General features: G+C 54.0%; 2 protein-coding genes across 5 annotated transcripts; both read left to right on the forward strand.

Moving 5' to 3' along the window:
- The first annotated feature begins 5706 nt into the window (after positions 1-5706).
- On the forward strand, positions 5707-13450 carry F12 (coagulation factor XII). 4 transcript variants are annotated; one of them, XM_079773153.1, is made up of 14 exons: positions 5707-5762; positions 6141-6198; positions 9407-9506; positions 9658-9728; positions 10005-10115; positions 10237-10368; positions 10529-10633; positions 10974-11139; positions 11242-11456; positions 11553-11817; positions 12015-12151; positions 12250-12399; positions 12934-13082; positions 13173-13450. In XM_079773153.1, the coding sequence occupies exons 1-14, from the start codon at positions 5730-5732 to the stop codon at positions 13338-13340; spliced, it is 1860 nt and encodes a 619-aa protein (XP_079629279.1). In that variant the 5' UTR covers positions 5707-5729; the 3' UTR covers positions 13341-13450. The 4 variants fall into 4 exon arrangements, with proteins under 4 accessions (XP_079629279.1, XP_079629277.1, XP_079629278.1 ...); XM_079773151.1 differs by having other exon boundaries at positions 5711-5786; XM_079773152.1 differs by having other exon boundaries at positions 5711-5786; positions 10980-11139.
- Positions 13451-14878: 1428 nt separating this feature from the next.
- On the forward strand, positions 14879-15292 carry PFN3 (profilin 3; the record flags this gene model as incomplete). The annotated part of the gene is made up of 1 exon (XM_079770331.1): positions 14879-15292. The coding sequence occupies one exon, from the start codon at positions 14879-14881 to the stop codon at positions 15290-15292; it is 414 nt and encodes a 137-aa protein (XP_079626457.1).
- Positions 15293-16493: the final 1201 nt, after the last annotated feature.

Genomic DNA, 16493 nt, shown 5'->3' on the forward strand with positions numbered 1-16493 from the left:
CACTGACCTCTTTGCCCTTAGATTGTCAAAAAAAAAAAAAAAAAAAAAAAGACAACACCTCCCACAACAATAGCTATTTGGTGTGAATGAATCAAAATTATACCTATTATTTTGTCACATTGGCAACAAAAACATTTTTTGGTGTGCCACAGAATATTAGTGATTAGTTTATGTGCACCATGAGATGAAAAAGGTGGACATGGCTGGTCTAAGCCAATTATGAAGACCTCCTACCCTTACCAGAGACTGATTTAGGGGTGTCAGATGGCCCACTTCTGGCCAATGAGCCATGAGGGGAGGCCTGCTTGGGATTTTTGTGAGGAAGGTTTTCTTATTTTTTAAGGATTTACTGGAAGGGAAGTTCCTTCTTACTGGAGTTTACATGGTTTCTGTACACCAACGGCCATAGAAAAGAAAAGAAGAAGAGCCCTGGCTGTTGTTGCACAGTGGTTAGACCATCAGCCCATGCACTGAAGGGTCAAGGGTTCGATTCCAGGTCAACGGCATGTATCTGGGCTGCAGATTTGATCCCCAGCCCAGGTCAGGGCACGTGAGGGAGGCAACCAATTGATGTGTCTCTCTCACATCAATGTTTCTCTCTCTTCCCTCCCCTCCCCCCCCCCCATTTCCTTCCACTCTTTCTAAAAATCAGTGGGGAAAAATATCCTTGGGTGAGGATTAACCAAAAAAAAAAAATAAATAAAAAAGAAAGAAATACCTTGGGTTCTTGATGACATTGTGAAACCACTGAAAGCAGTGTTCCTGGAGCCCCTCTACTCTAGATCTCCTGTGATGTGAAATGGGGAATTTGAATTTCCTCGCTGCTTACTTAAGTTGGTTTTTCAAAGGCATCCTGACATGCCTTGTAGCAGGGACAATCTGGTCAGGGCACAGGCAGTGGTACAGTGCTAGACCTGCAACTCTTCTCATCATCCCATGTGGCCTGCTCAGGATTCAGAGTCCTTGGAGACAGCAGCACCCACTGGCCAATTTTAGGTCTATTAAAAAAAATTAAATTGAATTAATTTGAAGATCTAATTAGCTTTATTAAGCAATTTATGAATTGAGCAGCATCCCATCTAGCAACTAGAAGTATGCTCCAAGGGGTTGTACAAAATAGAAGAATTTTATAGGAAGGAGTTCGGGGCAAGGGAGCTATCAGTGAAAGAAAAGAAAAAAATTTTAAACATAGGCACTAAGCTCCTTTATATATATATATTATTAAATTTAAATATATATATAAATAAATTTAATTCAGAAAAGGAGAGGGAGATAGAAACATCAATGAGAGAGAATCATTGAATGGCTACCTCTTGCACGCCCCCTACTGGGGACCAAGCCCACAGCCCAAGCATGTACCCTTGACTGGAATAGAACCTGGGACTCTTCAGTCCACAGGCTGATACTCTACCCCCTAAGCCAAACCAGCTAGGGCAAGAAAGAATTATTTTTGAGCCTGTGCATCTTTTCTTTGGGGGAAGAAAAGCTAAGGGTTTTTGTTGTGGAGAGTGCATCTTCTTTTCATGAGGGATGGTAAGGTCCTATGCAACAGGTAACTTTTCTGATGCTTGACCAGAAAATTCCAGATGGTTGATGCTGCAATTAGATCAGATATTAAATCTACTTGATATCATGGGCTTTTATTTTAGCATAAGAAACATCATTTTGGGATGATGGCTGCTGTTTTGTTTGCTTCAATAGCTCCCTCTGGCTTTGCTATGGTAAGGACAGGATGCTCTGGTCCATTAGGCTTGCACAGTGGGAGATGGTCACTAGAAATGTTTCTACCACACAGTGGGGGAGAGGTGACCCCCTCATTGGAAAGTAGGAGACAAGAGGAAGAGGAAGGGGGAACAGATGTTGAGCATCCAAATCCCTACAAATGTCCATCTTCAGTCTCAAAGGACTTCATACCCCATCTCACATTCCCTACAAAGCACCCTGTGCTCAGCACATTCCCCATCTGACATGCTGCATCCAGGCTTCTGTGAAGTATTACTCACTCTGCCTGGCAGCCTCCTCCTGGCCTCCAAACCCTTACTCATTGTGAAGTCCTGTTCCAAAGGTCCGTCCATCCCGAGGGAGAAGGAGCCAATATGGAATTGGCCCTGGGTTGTGGTCTGTCCTCAGGTGCAATCAGGAACTGACTAAGATGCTTTCACTTTAATGAGTTTGTCTAAACCTAGTTTTGCTTTCATCGTCTTAACAGTCTTAACACTTATTACTTTCTGTTACCTTTTTAAAAATATATATATTTTATTGATTTTTTACAGAGAGGAAGGGAGAGGGATAAAGAGTTAGAAACATCGATGAGAGAGAAACATCGATCAGCTGCCTCCTGCACACCCCCTTCTGGGGATGTGCCCGCAACCAAGGTACATGCCCTTGACCGAATCGAACCTGGGACCCTCCAGTCCACAGGCCGATGCTCCATCCACTGAGCCAAACCGGTTAGGGCTTTCTGTTACCTTTTAAAATAATTGCTGACAAGGTGCCTCTGCTACTCCTGACCTCCACTTGCTGGGGTTCTGTTCCAGGAAGTGTTCCATGGCTTCTCTTCCAGCAGAACTAAAAAACTGCTACATTCTGTCTCCACTTCATTTCCCACAGATTATATTGTATCAGTAAGGACTCCTTTGAAAAGTAACAGAAATCCATTCAAATTGGTTTCACTGGTTCATGTAACCAAGAATTTAAAAAAAAAATCCTCACCCATAGATATGTTTATTGGTTTTACAAAGAGAGAAAGGGATGGGGGAGAGAGAAAGAGAGAGAGAGAAACGTCGATCAGTTGCCTCCCATATGTGTCCCAACCAGGAATCGAAACTGAAACCTAGGTATGTGCCCTGACCAGGAATCAAATCCACAACCTTTTGGTTTTTATTATATTTGGTGTATGGCATGATACTCCAACCAACTGAGCCATCCGGCCAGGGTCCTAGAATTCTTGAGGGTTCTAGTTTTAGCATGCAGGTTCTCCAACAAAGTCATCAGGGATAGATCTATCTGTACTAGTTGTCAAATGCTGAGTAACAAATCACCCTAAAACTTATGGAGTAAAACAACAATCAATTATCATTCCTCACAGTTGCTGAAGTTCAAGGATTCAGGAGCAAAAATGTTAATTATCTGTACTAATAAAAGGGTAATATGCAAATTGGTCATGACACCCTCACAGTAACAACCGAACAGCAGGCTGCGTGGGGCGACCAGGCCGGCAGGGGGGTTAGCGAGGGATGACCAAATGACTGAAAAGCAGGCTGTGTGGGGCAACCAGGCCAGCAGGGGCGGCAGTGAGGGGCGACCAGGCCGGCAGAGGGGGGCAGTGGGGGGCAACCAGGCCAGCAGGGGGGCAGTTGGGGGCAACCAGGCCGGCAGAGGGGGCAATTGGGGGCAACTAGGCCGGCAGGGGGGCACTAAGGGGTGACCAGGCTGGCAGGGGGGGCAGCTGGGGGTGACCAGGATGGCGGGGGGGGGCAGTTAGGGGCGATCAGGCTGGCAGGGAGGGCAGTTGGGGGTGACCAGGATGGCGGGGGGGCGGCAGTTAGGGGAGATCAGGCTGGCAGGCAGAGGTGGTTAGGGGCGATCAGGCAGGCAGGCAGGTGAGCAGTTAGGAGTCAGCAGTCCCAGATTGTGAGAGGGATGTCCGACTGCCGGTTTTGGCCCGATCCCCTGAGGGGTCCCGGGTTGGAGAGGGTGCAGGCTGGGCTGAGGGGACCCCCTCCCCCTGTGCACGAATTTCATGCACCGGGCCTCTAGTACCTTAATAAATGCAAAATTTAGCTGCAGCTTAACTGGATGGTCCTGGCTTGAGGTCACTCATGAGGCTTCAGGCGATACGTGGACTGGGGCTGCAGTACCCACTTACAACATAGCCCCTTCACAAGGCTGTCAAATTGGTACTTTCTCCCCACACATGCCTCTCCCTGGGGCTGCTTGAGTGTCCTTCCCCTAGAGCAGTGGTCGGCAAACCACGGCTCATGAGCCACATGCGGCTCTTTGGCCCCTTGAGTGTGGCTTGGCATTAGAACCATTTCTTCAAAATAGACTCGCCCAGGCCGAAAACCGACTTCTGCGCATGGGCCACGAAGTTTCAATCGCACTGTACATATGCGCCCACATGTGGTATTTTGTGGAAGAGCCACACTCAAGGGGCCAAAGAGCCGCATGTGGCTCGTGAGCTACGGTTTGCTGACCACTGCCCTAGAGTGAATGATCCAAGAGACCAAGGCAGCAACTGCAATGCCTTTTATGACCTGGGCTTGGAATATTCTGCCATATTCCATTGGACACACAGAACAGCTCTGCCTCACTGTGGGAAAAGACTATGACAAGGGCATGGATTGCAGGAGGTGATCACTGGGGACCATCTTGGAGACTGCCTCCCACGTTGCACCCGCTCATTCCTTCTCGGTTTGCTCTGCTTTTCAACTATGTGTAGGTTTCATTCTCAGGCAGGCCTTCCCCAAACAGAGACAAAGATGGCCATCAACATCTTCAGGCTCCCATTCTTAGTGACTCTAGTGGCAAGAAAGTGCCCCTTTCCCCAACGTTTTGGTGAGAAAGTCCCAAGGTTGACTCTGACAGGACAAACTTGTGTCTATGCTTCTCCCTGAACTAATCACTGAGGTCCAGATACCACGTTCTTATTGGTCAGACCCAGGCCACACCCCCAGCCCTAGAATGGAGGGTAGAGTTGGCAGCACTAGGGACTCACGAGAGAATCAAGGAGGAGTGGTTCCCCCCAAAACAAAATAAAATAAATCAGGGCGCCATAGTGAACCAAGGCAGGAAAAACAACATATGTCCACCCATCTCCCTCCTTTGTGCTCCAATTGCTCCAATTTCTGTGGTTGGTAGAATTCTAAGATGGCCCCCAAGGTGTATGCTCACCTTCTCCCAGTTTTCCAATCAAACCCTAATCTAGAGGCTTCTGTGGAAGAATGCTGCGAATGTAACTAAGGTCCCAAACCAGCTGACTTTAAGCGAGGGATATTATACTAATCAGGTGAGCCCTCAGGAGGAACAGCATTCTTCCTGGCAAAGGAGATCCAACTGACGAGAGTCGGCACGGGGAGACTTTGCTGCTGGCTTGGGAAGTGGAGGGGCTGTATGGTCAGAATTTCAGGCTGCTTCTCGGAGCGAAGGGTGGGCGCTGGCTTACAGCCTGCAAAGAAACAGTGACCTCAGTCCGGCAAATGCAAGGAACTGAATTCTGCCAGCCATCTGAATAGCTTGGAAGTGGGTTTTCCCCCAGAGCCTCCAGAGAACTCAGCCTTGGTCTCACTTTTGTGAGACCCTGAGCAGAAAAACTAGTTGCATAGTGCTGGACCTTCAACCTACGGATTTGTGAACGAATAAACGGATATTGTTTTAAGTTGTGAAGTTTGTGGTTCCATTTAGGCAGCAATAGAAAAGGGATACACTTCCCAATGGACTGTACAATCCCTATAGTGGGGAGCTTGTCTTGGGTCTCCTTAACCTCTTCATCCCCAGAACACAAGAAGTCTCTCTTCCTGCTTCCAGGCCCACTATCTGGGAAAGAGAGAAGGAAACCAGGTCTTCTTCGTTCTACCCCAATCCCCCCCCCTGCCAGCTCCCTGCCTGTGGCTTTGCACAAACAGCCTGTGCTCAATGAATCTCCACTTCCCAGGCCTCAGAGACCTTTGGCCAACTCTATCGATCTGGACTCCTGCCTGCGTAGGCGGGTGGACCAACGGACAGACGCCATGAGGGCTCTGCTGCTCCTGGGGTCCCTGTTGGTGAGCCTGGAATCAGCACTTTTGGTGAGGGCTGTGGGAACCAGGAGGATTGTGCTGGGGTGGCCCTGGGGGTCCCTGTCACAAGCGTGGCCTCTGCCTGTGACCTCCTGGTCCAGGTGACCGAAGGCCTGTGTGGAAAGGTGAGGTCAACCAGAAGGCCCAGGAGGAGGAGAGAGATACCAGAGCCTGTGGATACGAGGGCATGACCTGCGTTTCTGGAGGAGATGGTCCTTGAGGAGGGAGGAGGAGAAGGGGGCTGGGTCTCGTGAGGAAAGCTCTGTTCCTCTGGGCGGTGAGAAGAAGCTGGGGACTAGCATGGGATCAGGGCAGGCTATACCTTTCTGGGCAAATTCCCTGTCCTCTTCTCTCCTCCTGTAGGCTCCACCTTGGAAAGGCCTCAAGGTGCCTGAGCCCGTAGCAGATGAACACACAGTGGGTAAGTAGCCTGGACCTGCCTCCTAAGTGACCTTTGGGTGGGGATGAGTGTGATTGGGTCTGTCTCAGGCACTTGGAACCAGGGGCAGGATCCTGGGCACAACTGTTACTCTTGTCCCTAGAGTCACCTGGCTGGCATTCAGACCTGAGTACCTGCTGTGTGCCAAGTCTATGCTGACGGGCACTGGGGGCCCAGAATGCTAGTAGCTGTATGCTCCTTGAATGTAGGGCTGTTTCTGAGTGCCCAGGCCAGCACCTGCCAGTTTCTGTTTCCTCATGCTCCCCCATTCTTTTCCTTTCCTCGCTACATCTCCCAGGCATCAGTCATGCCACACAGAGGCCAGAGGCCTGGATAGGCGAGGAAGGTTCAAAAGCAGGTGTCTGGAGCCCAGATGCCTCTGAGCAAGTGATCGGCCTCTCCAAACTTCAGTTTCCCCATCTGTAAAACCAGGCTGATTATAGTACACACCTTAGGGTTCTTGGGGAGGAGAAATGAGTCATAAATCCATGGTAAAGTACTCAGCTCACTGTCAGGTGCATGGTCAGTGCTTAGAATATATTAGCTTTTCTAATTAAGCTCTCTTTTAGGTGGGGATGTCTGCCATCTCCCCCCTCCTCAAACCCAACCAGAGCTCCCCATTGCCTTCATTCTTCCAGGCACTAAATATTCACCTGGAGTTGCGAACTGATGGGCCCTGGCCTGTGGGGTCAGGCCTAGACCTTAGCATGGCACTGAGGACTAGCACATACAACCCTGTCTGCCTCAGCCTCCTTTCCTCATCACTCCACAGCCATCCAAACTGCTCTCCACCCTCTTGCCTAGTCCAACTAGGTGATCTGCCCTTGCCTAATCACCTACTTAGGATGCTCCTCTCTCTGTTCATCCCATTTGCCTCTTAAGAGTCCGTCTCAGACCCTTCTCTCTTGTTTTACTGTCCTGTCGCAGGTTTGGTTTTCAGCAAGTGCCCCTGTGCCTTTAACAACAAAATAACAGCTAATGCTTATTGAGCAGGTACTATATGCCAGACTGTGCTAGGTGTTTTACAGGCACTATCTCATTTAAACTTCACAGTGCTCCTCTAAAACAGATACAGTCAATTCCTGTTTTGTCTTGTTAGTCACCGTGAACACTGAATTCACCAATACCGAACCATTGGTCCTGGAGGAGATATAGGGTTGGGTTCCTGTGTGCCTCTGGTCACAAAGTTTTCATCAACTGTCAACATATAACCTTGTTTTATGTGGGATTCTGTTTAAAGACACCTGGCTTAATATGTATTGTTGATTCATTAACATTGAACCCACAGCCAATGGCATTAACTCATGCCTGGATGCAACTTATCTAAGATCCATGTATTCTCCATGAGGCACAGCACAGCCCACTCGCACACTGGAACCCAGCACTTCAGCTCTGTGGGGGCCATGTTCATCAACAAAAGCACAAAATGTGAAACATGTAGCACTAAGTCAACTATGAGAAGGACACTTGCTTACAACAGGAGAGCTGAAGCAAGAAGTGTCACACCTGATTTGACCTCAGGTGGGAATGTGCACTTCTGGATTCCAATAATTCAGATTTTCACCATCTGTGCATGTCTGTGAATGACTGTGAAAGCCCCTTGATTTGGGGTTTACAAATAAATTTTAGCAAGAAGGCAGATTTGCAAATACAGAATCTGTGAATGATAAGGCTTGGCTATACTATTTTTAAAAAGTATAATAGCAATATTTTTTATTGTCAAAACTTCAGAAAGTACAAAAATACAAAAGAAGAAATAAGTCCATCATAAGCCACAAGCTACAAAAACCACTCTTGCAAATTTTGAGAATGTCCTTCTAGATTTTTTTTATGCATAAATGTATTTGTACAAAAATAAAATCATACCAAACATGCTGTTTGTAAGTTGGTATTTTTCATTTAAATAAGAACACCCTAAAAAAAATAAATAAGAATACCCTCCCAGATGGAGTGGCTCAGTTGGTTGAGTGTCATCCCATGCACCAAAAAGTTGCCCTTTTGATTCCTGGACAAGGCACATACCTGGGTTGCAGGTTTAATCCCCAGTTGGGAAGCATATGGAAAGCAACTGATTGATGTTTCTCACATCAATGTTTCTCTCTCTCTCCCCTTCCCTCTCTCTAAGCATGTTTACAAATTTATTTGTAAGCCCCAAATCAGTTCTCGGATAAGGATTTAAAAATATAATAAAAATGCCTGACCAGCGTGGCTCAGTGGTTGAGCATTGACCTATGAACCAGGAGATCCTGGTTCGATTCTCGGTCAGGGCACATGCCCGGGGTTGTGGGCTCGATCCCCAGTGGAGGGCATGACAATCAATGATTCTCTCTCATCATTGATGTTTATATCTCCCCCTTTCCCTTCCTCTCTGAAATCAATAAAGATATATTAAAAAATAATAAAAATAAAATTATGAACACCTTTCTGTACTAATATATCTACATCATCATTTACATTTTTTATTGTTGTAAAATATACATAACAAAATTTACTATCTTAACCCTTTTTAAGTGTACAATTCAGTGGTGTTAAGTACATTCATATTGTGCAACCATCACCACCACCTGTCTCCAGAAACTCTTCATCTTGCAAAACTAAAACGCTTTGACTATACCATTATTATTGCCATCTTACAAATGAGGAAACTGAGGTTCAGAGCGGTCAAGTGACTTCAACATTCAACAAGCATTGATAAAGCACTTCCTTTGTGGCAAGCACTCTTCTAAAGTGTGTGAGTGTGTGTGTGTGTGGGGGGGGGGCAGCTGCAGACTTGCACAAGGTCATATACCTAGTAGGTCCTGGAGTCTGAGACGAATCCAACTGTCTAACTCTTGGACCCAACTTCTTAAGCAGGATGTTTGAAGGCACAGCGATTAAAAAAAAAAAAAAAGATTTCAGAGAGAGGAAGGGAGAGGGAGAGAGAGATAGAAACATCAATAATGAGAATCATTGGTTGGCTGCCTCCTGCAGGCCCTCTGCTGGGGATTGAGCCTGTAATCCGGGCATGTGCCCTGACCAGGAATCTAACCGTGACCTCCTGGTTCCTGGGTCTATGCTCAACGGAGCCACACCGGAGGGACAGGCAGCACAGTGATCTTTTTGAGGGTCTCTTCTTTCCAACTGGACCGTGAGCGCGGTGCCGGGGAGACTGGCACAGGGAAGGTCATTCGAGAGTGTGCTCTCTTTGCAGTTCTCACTGTCACCGGGGAGCCCTGCTACTTCCCTTTCCAGTTCCGCCGGCAGCTGTACCACCAGTGCACCCGCAGGGGCCGGCTTGGCTTCCGGCCCTGGTAAGAGGACCCAGAAGGGGCTGGGGCAGGGGCCTGGGGAGATGGACTCCGCCCGGCTTCTACCCAAGGAACCCTGCTTGGAGAGAGGGGCTGTGATAGGGAGGGCGGGCCAGCCCCTGGGCTGAGCAGGGAGCCTGATCTCTTTCTCCAGGTGTGCTACTACCCCCAACTTTGACCAGGACAAACGGTGGGCATACTGCCTGAAGCCCCAGAAAGTGCAAGGTGCCACACACAGCCTCTGGGGCGGCCCCAGGCCCTCTCCTCCCCACTCGTTACTTTTCTGAGTCCATCAGATCCTACACACCTGGGATTCTGGGCCCTCCCTCCAGAGGGAGGAGTTCTGGGAGGGGGTAGCCCCGTTTTAAACGGGGGGGGGGGGGGGGGTAAACGATGGCCTGGAAACAAGGCCAAAAGACAAGACAAGAAGGTTCAGGTAAGGACTTGGCTCCTATCGCCTGACTCAGTTTCCCTCTTCCTCCCACTGTGTCCATCTCGCAGACCACTGCAGCACACACAACCCCTGCCAGCGGGGCGGCACCTGTGTGAACATGCCAGGTGGGCCCCGCTGCATCTGTCCAGAACACTTCACCGGGAAGCACTGCCAGAGAGGTAGGGAGATGCTGGGGTGGGGGTGGGCGGGGGCAGCCCCTGCCTGAAGAGGTCCCAGGACCCTCAGAGACCTGGCATGGTCCCAGCCTGTCCGGAGACCAGCACCCCGCTTTGTCCCCAGAGAAGTGCTTCGAGCCCCAGCTTCTCCAGTTCTTCCATGAGAATGAAACATGGCATAGGCTTGAGCCGGCAGGTGTGGCCACGTGCCAGTGCCAAGGTCCCCAAGCCCACTGCAAGCCACTGGCCAGCCAGGGTGAGTGAATGGTTGGGAACCGTCGGGAGGAGAGCCCGAGGTCCAAGGTCGGGAGAAGGGAGGAGAAGCTGGCGAAGGTCAGGCGCTGTGCCTCTGGGAGGGGGCGAGCTCTCTGTGGGGTCTTTGGGCCCAGAGGTGGCTCAGTGCCTCCTCCTCGCAGTCTGCCGCAACAACCCGTGCCTCCACGGGGGCCGCTGCCTCGAGGCGGAGGGTCACCGTCTGTGCAGTTGTCCCGAGGGCTACGCAGGGCGCTTCTGCGACGTGGGTGAGTCTGGGCTAGCTGGAGGCAGAAGGCCCGCCTCCACATGGGGAGGGCGCGCGGAGGGGGAGGGGGAGAGGGGGAGGGGGAGAGGGGGGAGGGGGAGAGACCCACACAGAGCCGGAGACTGAGACGGAGACGAGGGAAGGGGAGAGGAGAGGAGGGGAGACGAGGGGAGGGGAAGGAAGGGGGGTCAGGACAGAGCAGGGGGGAGGGGAGGGGCGGGCAGGGGAGGGGAGACGAGGGGAGGGGAAGGGAGGGGAAGGGAGGGGAGGGGAAGGGAGGGGAGGGGAGGGGAGGGGGACCACACCAGCCCCTGGCTGCAGGGAGCCTCCTCTCTCCCCAGACAAAGAGGCCAGCTGCTACGAGGGCCGTGGGTTCAGCTACCGAGGCGCTGCTGGGATCACGATCTCGGGCGCGCGGTGTCAGCCGTGGTCGGTGGAGGCCACTTTCCAGAACCTGACTGCAGAGCAAGCCCTGAAGGAGGGACTGGGCCACCATGCCTTCTGCCGGTACGCCGAGTGGGCAGGGCAGGGCAGTGCAGGGCGTTCCCCTCCTCTGCAGGGCCCTTTGGGGCTCCCCGAGCTCTAAAAGGCCCTCTCCTGTGGCTACAGCAACCCAGACAATGACACCCACCCGTGGTGTTTCGTGTGGAGCGGCAACCGGCTGAGCTGGGACTACTGCGACCTAGCACGATGCCCAGCAGCGCCCCAGACCCAGCCTCCACCGCGGGGACCCCTTGGGCGCCAGGAGCCCCCCTTACCCTCGATTTCAGTACTGCAGGAGCCTCCGGTCACGACCCAGACCCCGCCTCTATCAGGGACCGCAGGTAATTGGGCAGGAAGGCCAAACAGAGAGGGCTCGGGGCGAGCTACGTTCCCGCCACTCGGGGCTTTCCCTGTCCTCAGCCCGGGCTCCTCCACAGCCTCGGGCGCGATGCCGGAGCAGCCCCCCGTGCTCTCGGGCGCGATGTGGGAGCAGCGGATTCCCTTGGTCGGGACCGGCCTGGCCGACTGCGGACAGCGGCTCCGGAAACGGCTGTCCTCCCAGAAACGCGTCGTCGGGGGACTCGTGGCGCTGCCCGGCGCGCACCCCTACATCGCCGCACTGTACTGGGGCCACAGTTTCTGCGCCGGCAGCCTCATCGCCCCTTGCTGGGTGCTGACCGCAGCTCACTGCCTGCAGAACCGGCCAGTACCGCCTGCCCGGCGTAGGCTCAGGCCCGCGCCACACCCGAACCCATGCCCTCTCCCCTCCCCCCCCCCGTCCCCCTCCAGAGCTCCCCGGGAGGAAGCTGAAACCCAGGAAGGGGCTCAGGAGCAGGGGGCTCCTCCTGGCCGCCGGTGGCCGGCTCTGAACGAGCATCCTCTTCCCACCCTGCCCGCAGGCCGGCGCCCGAGGAGCTGACGGTGGTTTTGGGCCAGGACCGCCACAACCAGAGCTGTGCGCAGTGCCAGACCCTGGCCGTGCGCGCCTACCACCTGCACGAGGCCTTCTCACCCGTCACCTACCAGCACGACCTGGGTGCGTGGGGGCGCCCCGCGGGGGTCGGGGGAATTGGGAGGAGGGCTCGGAGGCCGGCGTACGGGCCTCACGCTCCCCCCGCCCCCCGCCCGGGTTAGCGTTGCTGCGCCTGCAGGAGCGCGAGGACGGCAGCTGCGCGCGCCCGTCGCCTTCCGTGGGGCCCGTTTGCCTGCCGAGCAGCGCCGCTCGCCCCACCGAACCCGAGGCCGCGCTCTGCGAGGTAGCCGGCTGGGGCCACCAATTCGAGGGTAGGCAGAACCGCCGGGGGCGGGAGGGAGACCTCTGGCACCGGGGTAGGCAAGAAAAGCCCGCCGCTTGGGTATCACCAGGGACAGGAGGCACTGACCTGCTGGGCTGTGAGGACGTACCGGGCCCTTGTCTCTGCAGCCACCCCATCCCAGGGCCTGGGATTCACTGTTGGGGGCCCCCCAAACTCCTGAGGAGTACAGGGAGAATCACACTTCCTCTTGGTGCCCACTGGGCACCGGGCTGCAAGGCTAACTGGGACACCCGCCCTGCGCTCGAACAGGGTGCGTAGTTAAGGTTCTGAGATGCGGGCTGGGAAGAGGAAGTCCTGCCCCGCCCCGCCCATTCACATCCCGCTCCTCTCGGGCCTGTTTCCTGGTCTATGAGGTGTGTTCCCCGCAGCTGCCTCCCTCCCGGCCTTGTTGCGAGGGAGGCAGGCGCTCAGTGGATCTGGAAGAGCCTGGCGCAGCCAGTTCCGCGGTCCAGGCGGGGAGCCGAGTGGGGAGCGGTGGGATGAACACTTCCTTCGCTCACAGGGGCGGAGGAATATGCCAGCTTTCTGCAGGAGGCGCAGGTGCCGCTGATCCCTCACGAGCGCTGCTCCGCTGGGGAGATGCACGGCGCCGCCTTCTTCCCCGGCATGCTCTGCGCCGGTTTTCCCGAGGGTGGCACCGACGCGTGCCAGGTGAGCCTCTGGGCCCGCTTCGCGCCCTACCCCCACCCCGTCAAGTGCAGACCCCAGGCCAAGGGCGCCGAGCTGTGCATCTCCTCCCAGGGTGACTCCGGGGGTCCGCTGGTGTGTGAGGATGAAGACAAAGAGCGTCAGCTCATCCTGCGAGGCGTCGTCAGCTGGGGCTCGGGCTGTGGCGACCGTAACAAGCCGGGTGTGTACACCGATGTGGCCAACTACCTGGCTTGGATCCGGGAGCACATGGCTTCCTGACCGCCCACGAGCTCCTCCTTTCCTCCTCGGTGGTTCTGGAATGGGAGGATGGCTGGACCCGATCCTGGACCACAGGATGTGTTCCAGCGCCGTCAGTCCGGCTCCAGGCTCGGAGTAAACACTCAATAAAGTGCTTTTGGAAATGCTTGAGAGGCACAGCTCTTCGGGGTCCCGCTGGGAAATGCCGGGACGCAGCTTCTCCACAGCCCCTAGAGAACAGCATCTATTGAGATCTTAGGCAAGATTTAGATTCTTGTCCAGCTGACGCTGACTGAGCCGGTGTACTGAGCCCTGTGCAGAGTGGCTCCCCATATTATTCCTGGTATGAGACGTTCATATTTTAAATTTCCAGAGAAGTTCTCAATCTCGACTGTACGTCAGAATCTATCTATGCCCGAGATCCACCGCAGAGCAATTAAATCCCATGTCCCTAGGGATGGGGCACGGGCAGTGGTATGTTTTTAAAGTTCTCCGGTGATGACATGTTCAGGCGAAGTTGGGAACCGGGGTTAGAAATGCTTAACCTTAAAACTGGTGTGGAGCCTTAGGGCTGGCCGCCAGAGTGGAGTCCCTCACTTCCACCCAACCCTGCAGTGGGCCTCAGAGTGCGAACCTGGGACCAGCAGCAGCGGTGGTGCCGGGGAATTTGTAGAAATGCACAGTTTCAGGGTACACGCCATACTACTGAAGCAGAAACTCTGTATCACAGCTTTCCAGGCGATTCTGGAGCTCCTAACATTAGAGAAGCACGTTCTGGGGACCAGGCGGAGAGGTCCCACTGTCCAGATGTGGCATCTTTTTATTTTTAAAAATATATATATTTTATTGATTGATTGATTGATTTTTTTTTACAGAGAGGAAGGGAGAGGGATAGAGAGTCCGAAACATTGATGAGAAAGAAACACCGGTCAGCTGCCTCCTGCACATACCCCCACTCTGGGGATGTGCCCCTGACCAGAATCGAACCTGGGACCCTTCAGGCCGTTGCTCTATCCACCAAGCCAAACCAGTTAGGGCTGATGTGGCATCTTTAAAAAAAAAAAGTTTTTATTGATTTCAGAGAGGGAGAGGGAGAGAGATAGATAGAAACATCAATGATGAGAGGGAATCACTGATCCGCTGCCTCCTGAATGCCCCCTACTGGGGACTGAGCCCACAACCGGAGCATGTGCCCTGACCAGGAATCAAACCCTGAACTCCTGGTTCATAGGTCAACGCTGGACCACTGAGGCACGCCTGCCAGGCGCACCTTTTTGTTTTTAAACCCATGTGTACTGTGCTTGATGGGCCATCTAAATTGGTTTTCAAGGATTATTTTGACTCTCATGCAATCTCCTCCTCCAGGCTAAATTTGAACTTCACCAGGTGACAGATACAACCCCGCCCCCATTCTCCAGCGGGAGGTAGCGGGTCAGGGATCCCGCCAGCCTTAGCGTCATAGCCCCGCCCTCACATCCGTCACAGTGCCCCAAGCATTTTAGCCGGAGCCTCCTGGCAACCCTCCGAAGTGCAAGGCGAGGGACCAACTCTGAGTCAGAATGGGCGAGTGGAAAGCCTACATCAGCGCGGTGCTGCAGGACCAGCGCATCGACGACGTAGCCGTCGTGGGCCACTCGGACAATCGCTGTGTGTGGGCATCGCGGCCCGGGGGGCTGCTGGCAGCCATCTCCCCGCAGGAGGTGGGCGTGCTCACGGGGCAGGACCGGTGCACTTTCCTGCAGGCCGGCCTGAGCGTGGCGGGCCGCCGCTGCTGCGTCATCAGAGACCACCTGCTGGCGGAGGGCGACGGCGTGCTGGACGCGCGCACCAAGGGGCTGGATGGGCGCGCCATCTGCGTGGGCCACACGCCGCGCGCGCTGCTCGTGCTCATGGGCCGGCGGGGCGTGCACGGGGGCATCCTCAACAAGAAGGTGCATGAGCTGATCCACTGGCTGCGCACTCAGGGCACCTAGCAGAACAGCCAGGTGGCAGCGGAGACAAAATAAACTCAGACCTGGGAATGGCCGACTCATCCTCGGGTTGCAGGGGGTGGGGGTGGGGTGGAGGCCGGGGGCCGGGGGCCGGGGGGCGGGAGGAGTTGCTGAAGAGGACACCGGTTTCCTGGAAGGTCCTCGCAGAAAGGTCCCCTGGTGGAGTGGGGATTATGACTCCCATTGGGTGCCCTGCAGAGGCTTCTGACCTGACTCCCCCAGGCCAGAGTCAGGGGCGCGGGCCTTGGAGACTCCCAGGGTCCTAGGGACACCGAAGCTGAGCAAGAGTCCCAGGCAGCAGCCTTCTCAAACTCTAGCTCAGACCTGAGCATCCTTTCCCACAAAACTTTCCCCACAGCCCGCAGCATGAACCCTGAGGGAGTCTCCTCCCACCGCCCCACACCCCTCCCCAGGCTGGTCAGTGTGCTCCTCGCCTCTTCCACTTGGCAAGAGGAAGCATTGGCAGGGGTTGTGAATAGGTGACAGGGTGTGGCTGGCAGCTTGGGGAGCAGTCTCTGGGGCTCCCAGTCTCTTGCATCTTCCCCACACACCTCCCAGAGGGTGGGGTGGAGGAATGTGTCCAAGATCACCACAGCCAGGTCTGGGCCCTACAGCCTCCAGTCCCCTTGGGGTCCAAAGGCTCCACAGATATCCCTGGACTAGAGGGAGGAACTTTGGCCCTCCCTCCCCTGGACCCTCCCTGTAGGCTTCAGCTGGGGTGGGGAAAAGCGACAGAGGAAGAGGAATTGAAAACTTGAGTGGGTTTAAATGAGACATGGCTTATTGTCAAAGATGGACAAAGGTAGGAGGAGGGAAGGTGGCTGGTTCCTGCCCCCCTGTATCCTGGCTTGTCCTGTGCCCTTCGACCCTCCTGATCCCCTTCCACAGTGGTCCTGATAAGCCCCACATGTCACTTGCTTTGGGGAGAATTGATCTCATGCCAGAAAGAGGGAGGGAGGGAGTCAGTGAGGTAGGTGAGTCCAGAGACCAGGAGAAACCAGAGGTCAGCCTGGTGGGTTGGGGGATGGAGGTGCAGAGAGTCCTGCCAACATTGGCCTTGGGGGTGGCCCCTAGACATTGGGGGGCTTTCAGGGAGTCTGAGCTGTGGATTGGACTCATTAAGGCAGGGCCCGGAAATTGTTGGGGTGAGCTTATTGGCTGGCTCTCCCAGGGCACAGCAGGC

Source organism: Cnephaeus nilssonii, assembly GCF_951640355.1.
Source record: "Cnephaeus nilssonii genome assembly, chromosome: 5".
Lineage (NCBI taxonomy): Eukaryota > Metazoa > Chordata > Mammalia > Chiroptera > Vespertilionidae > Cnephaeus > Cnephaeus nilssonii.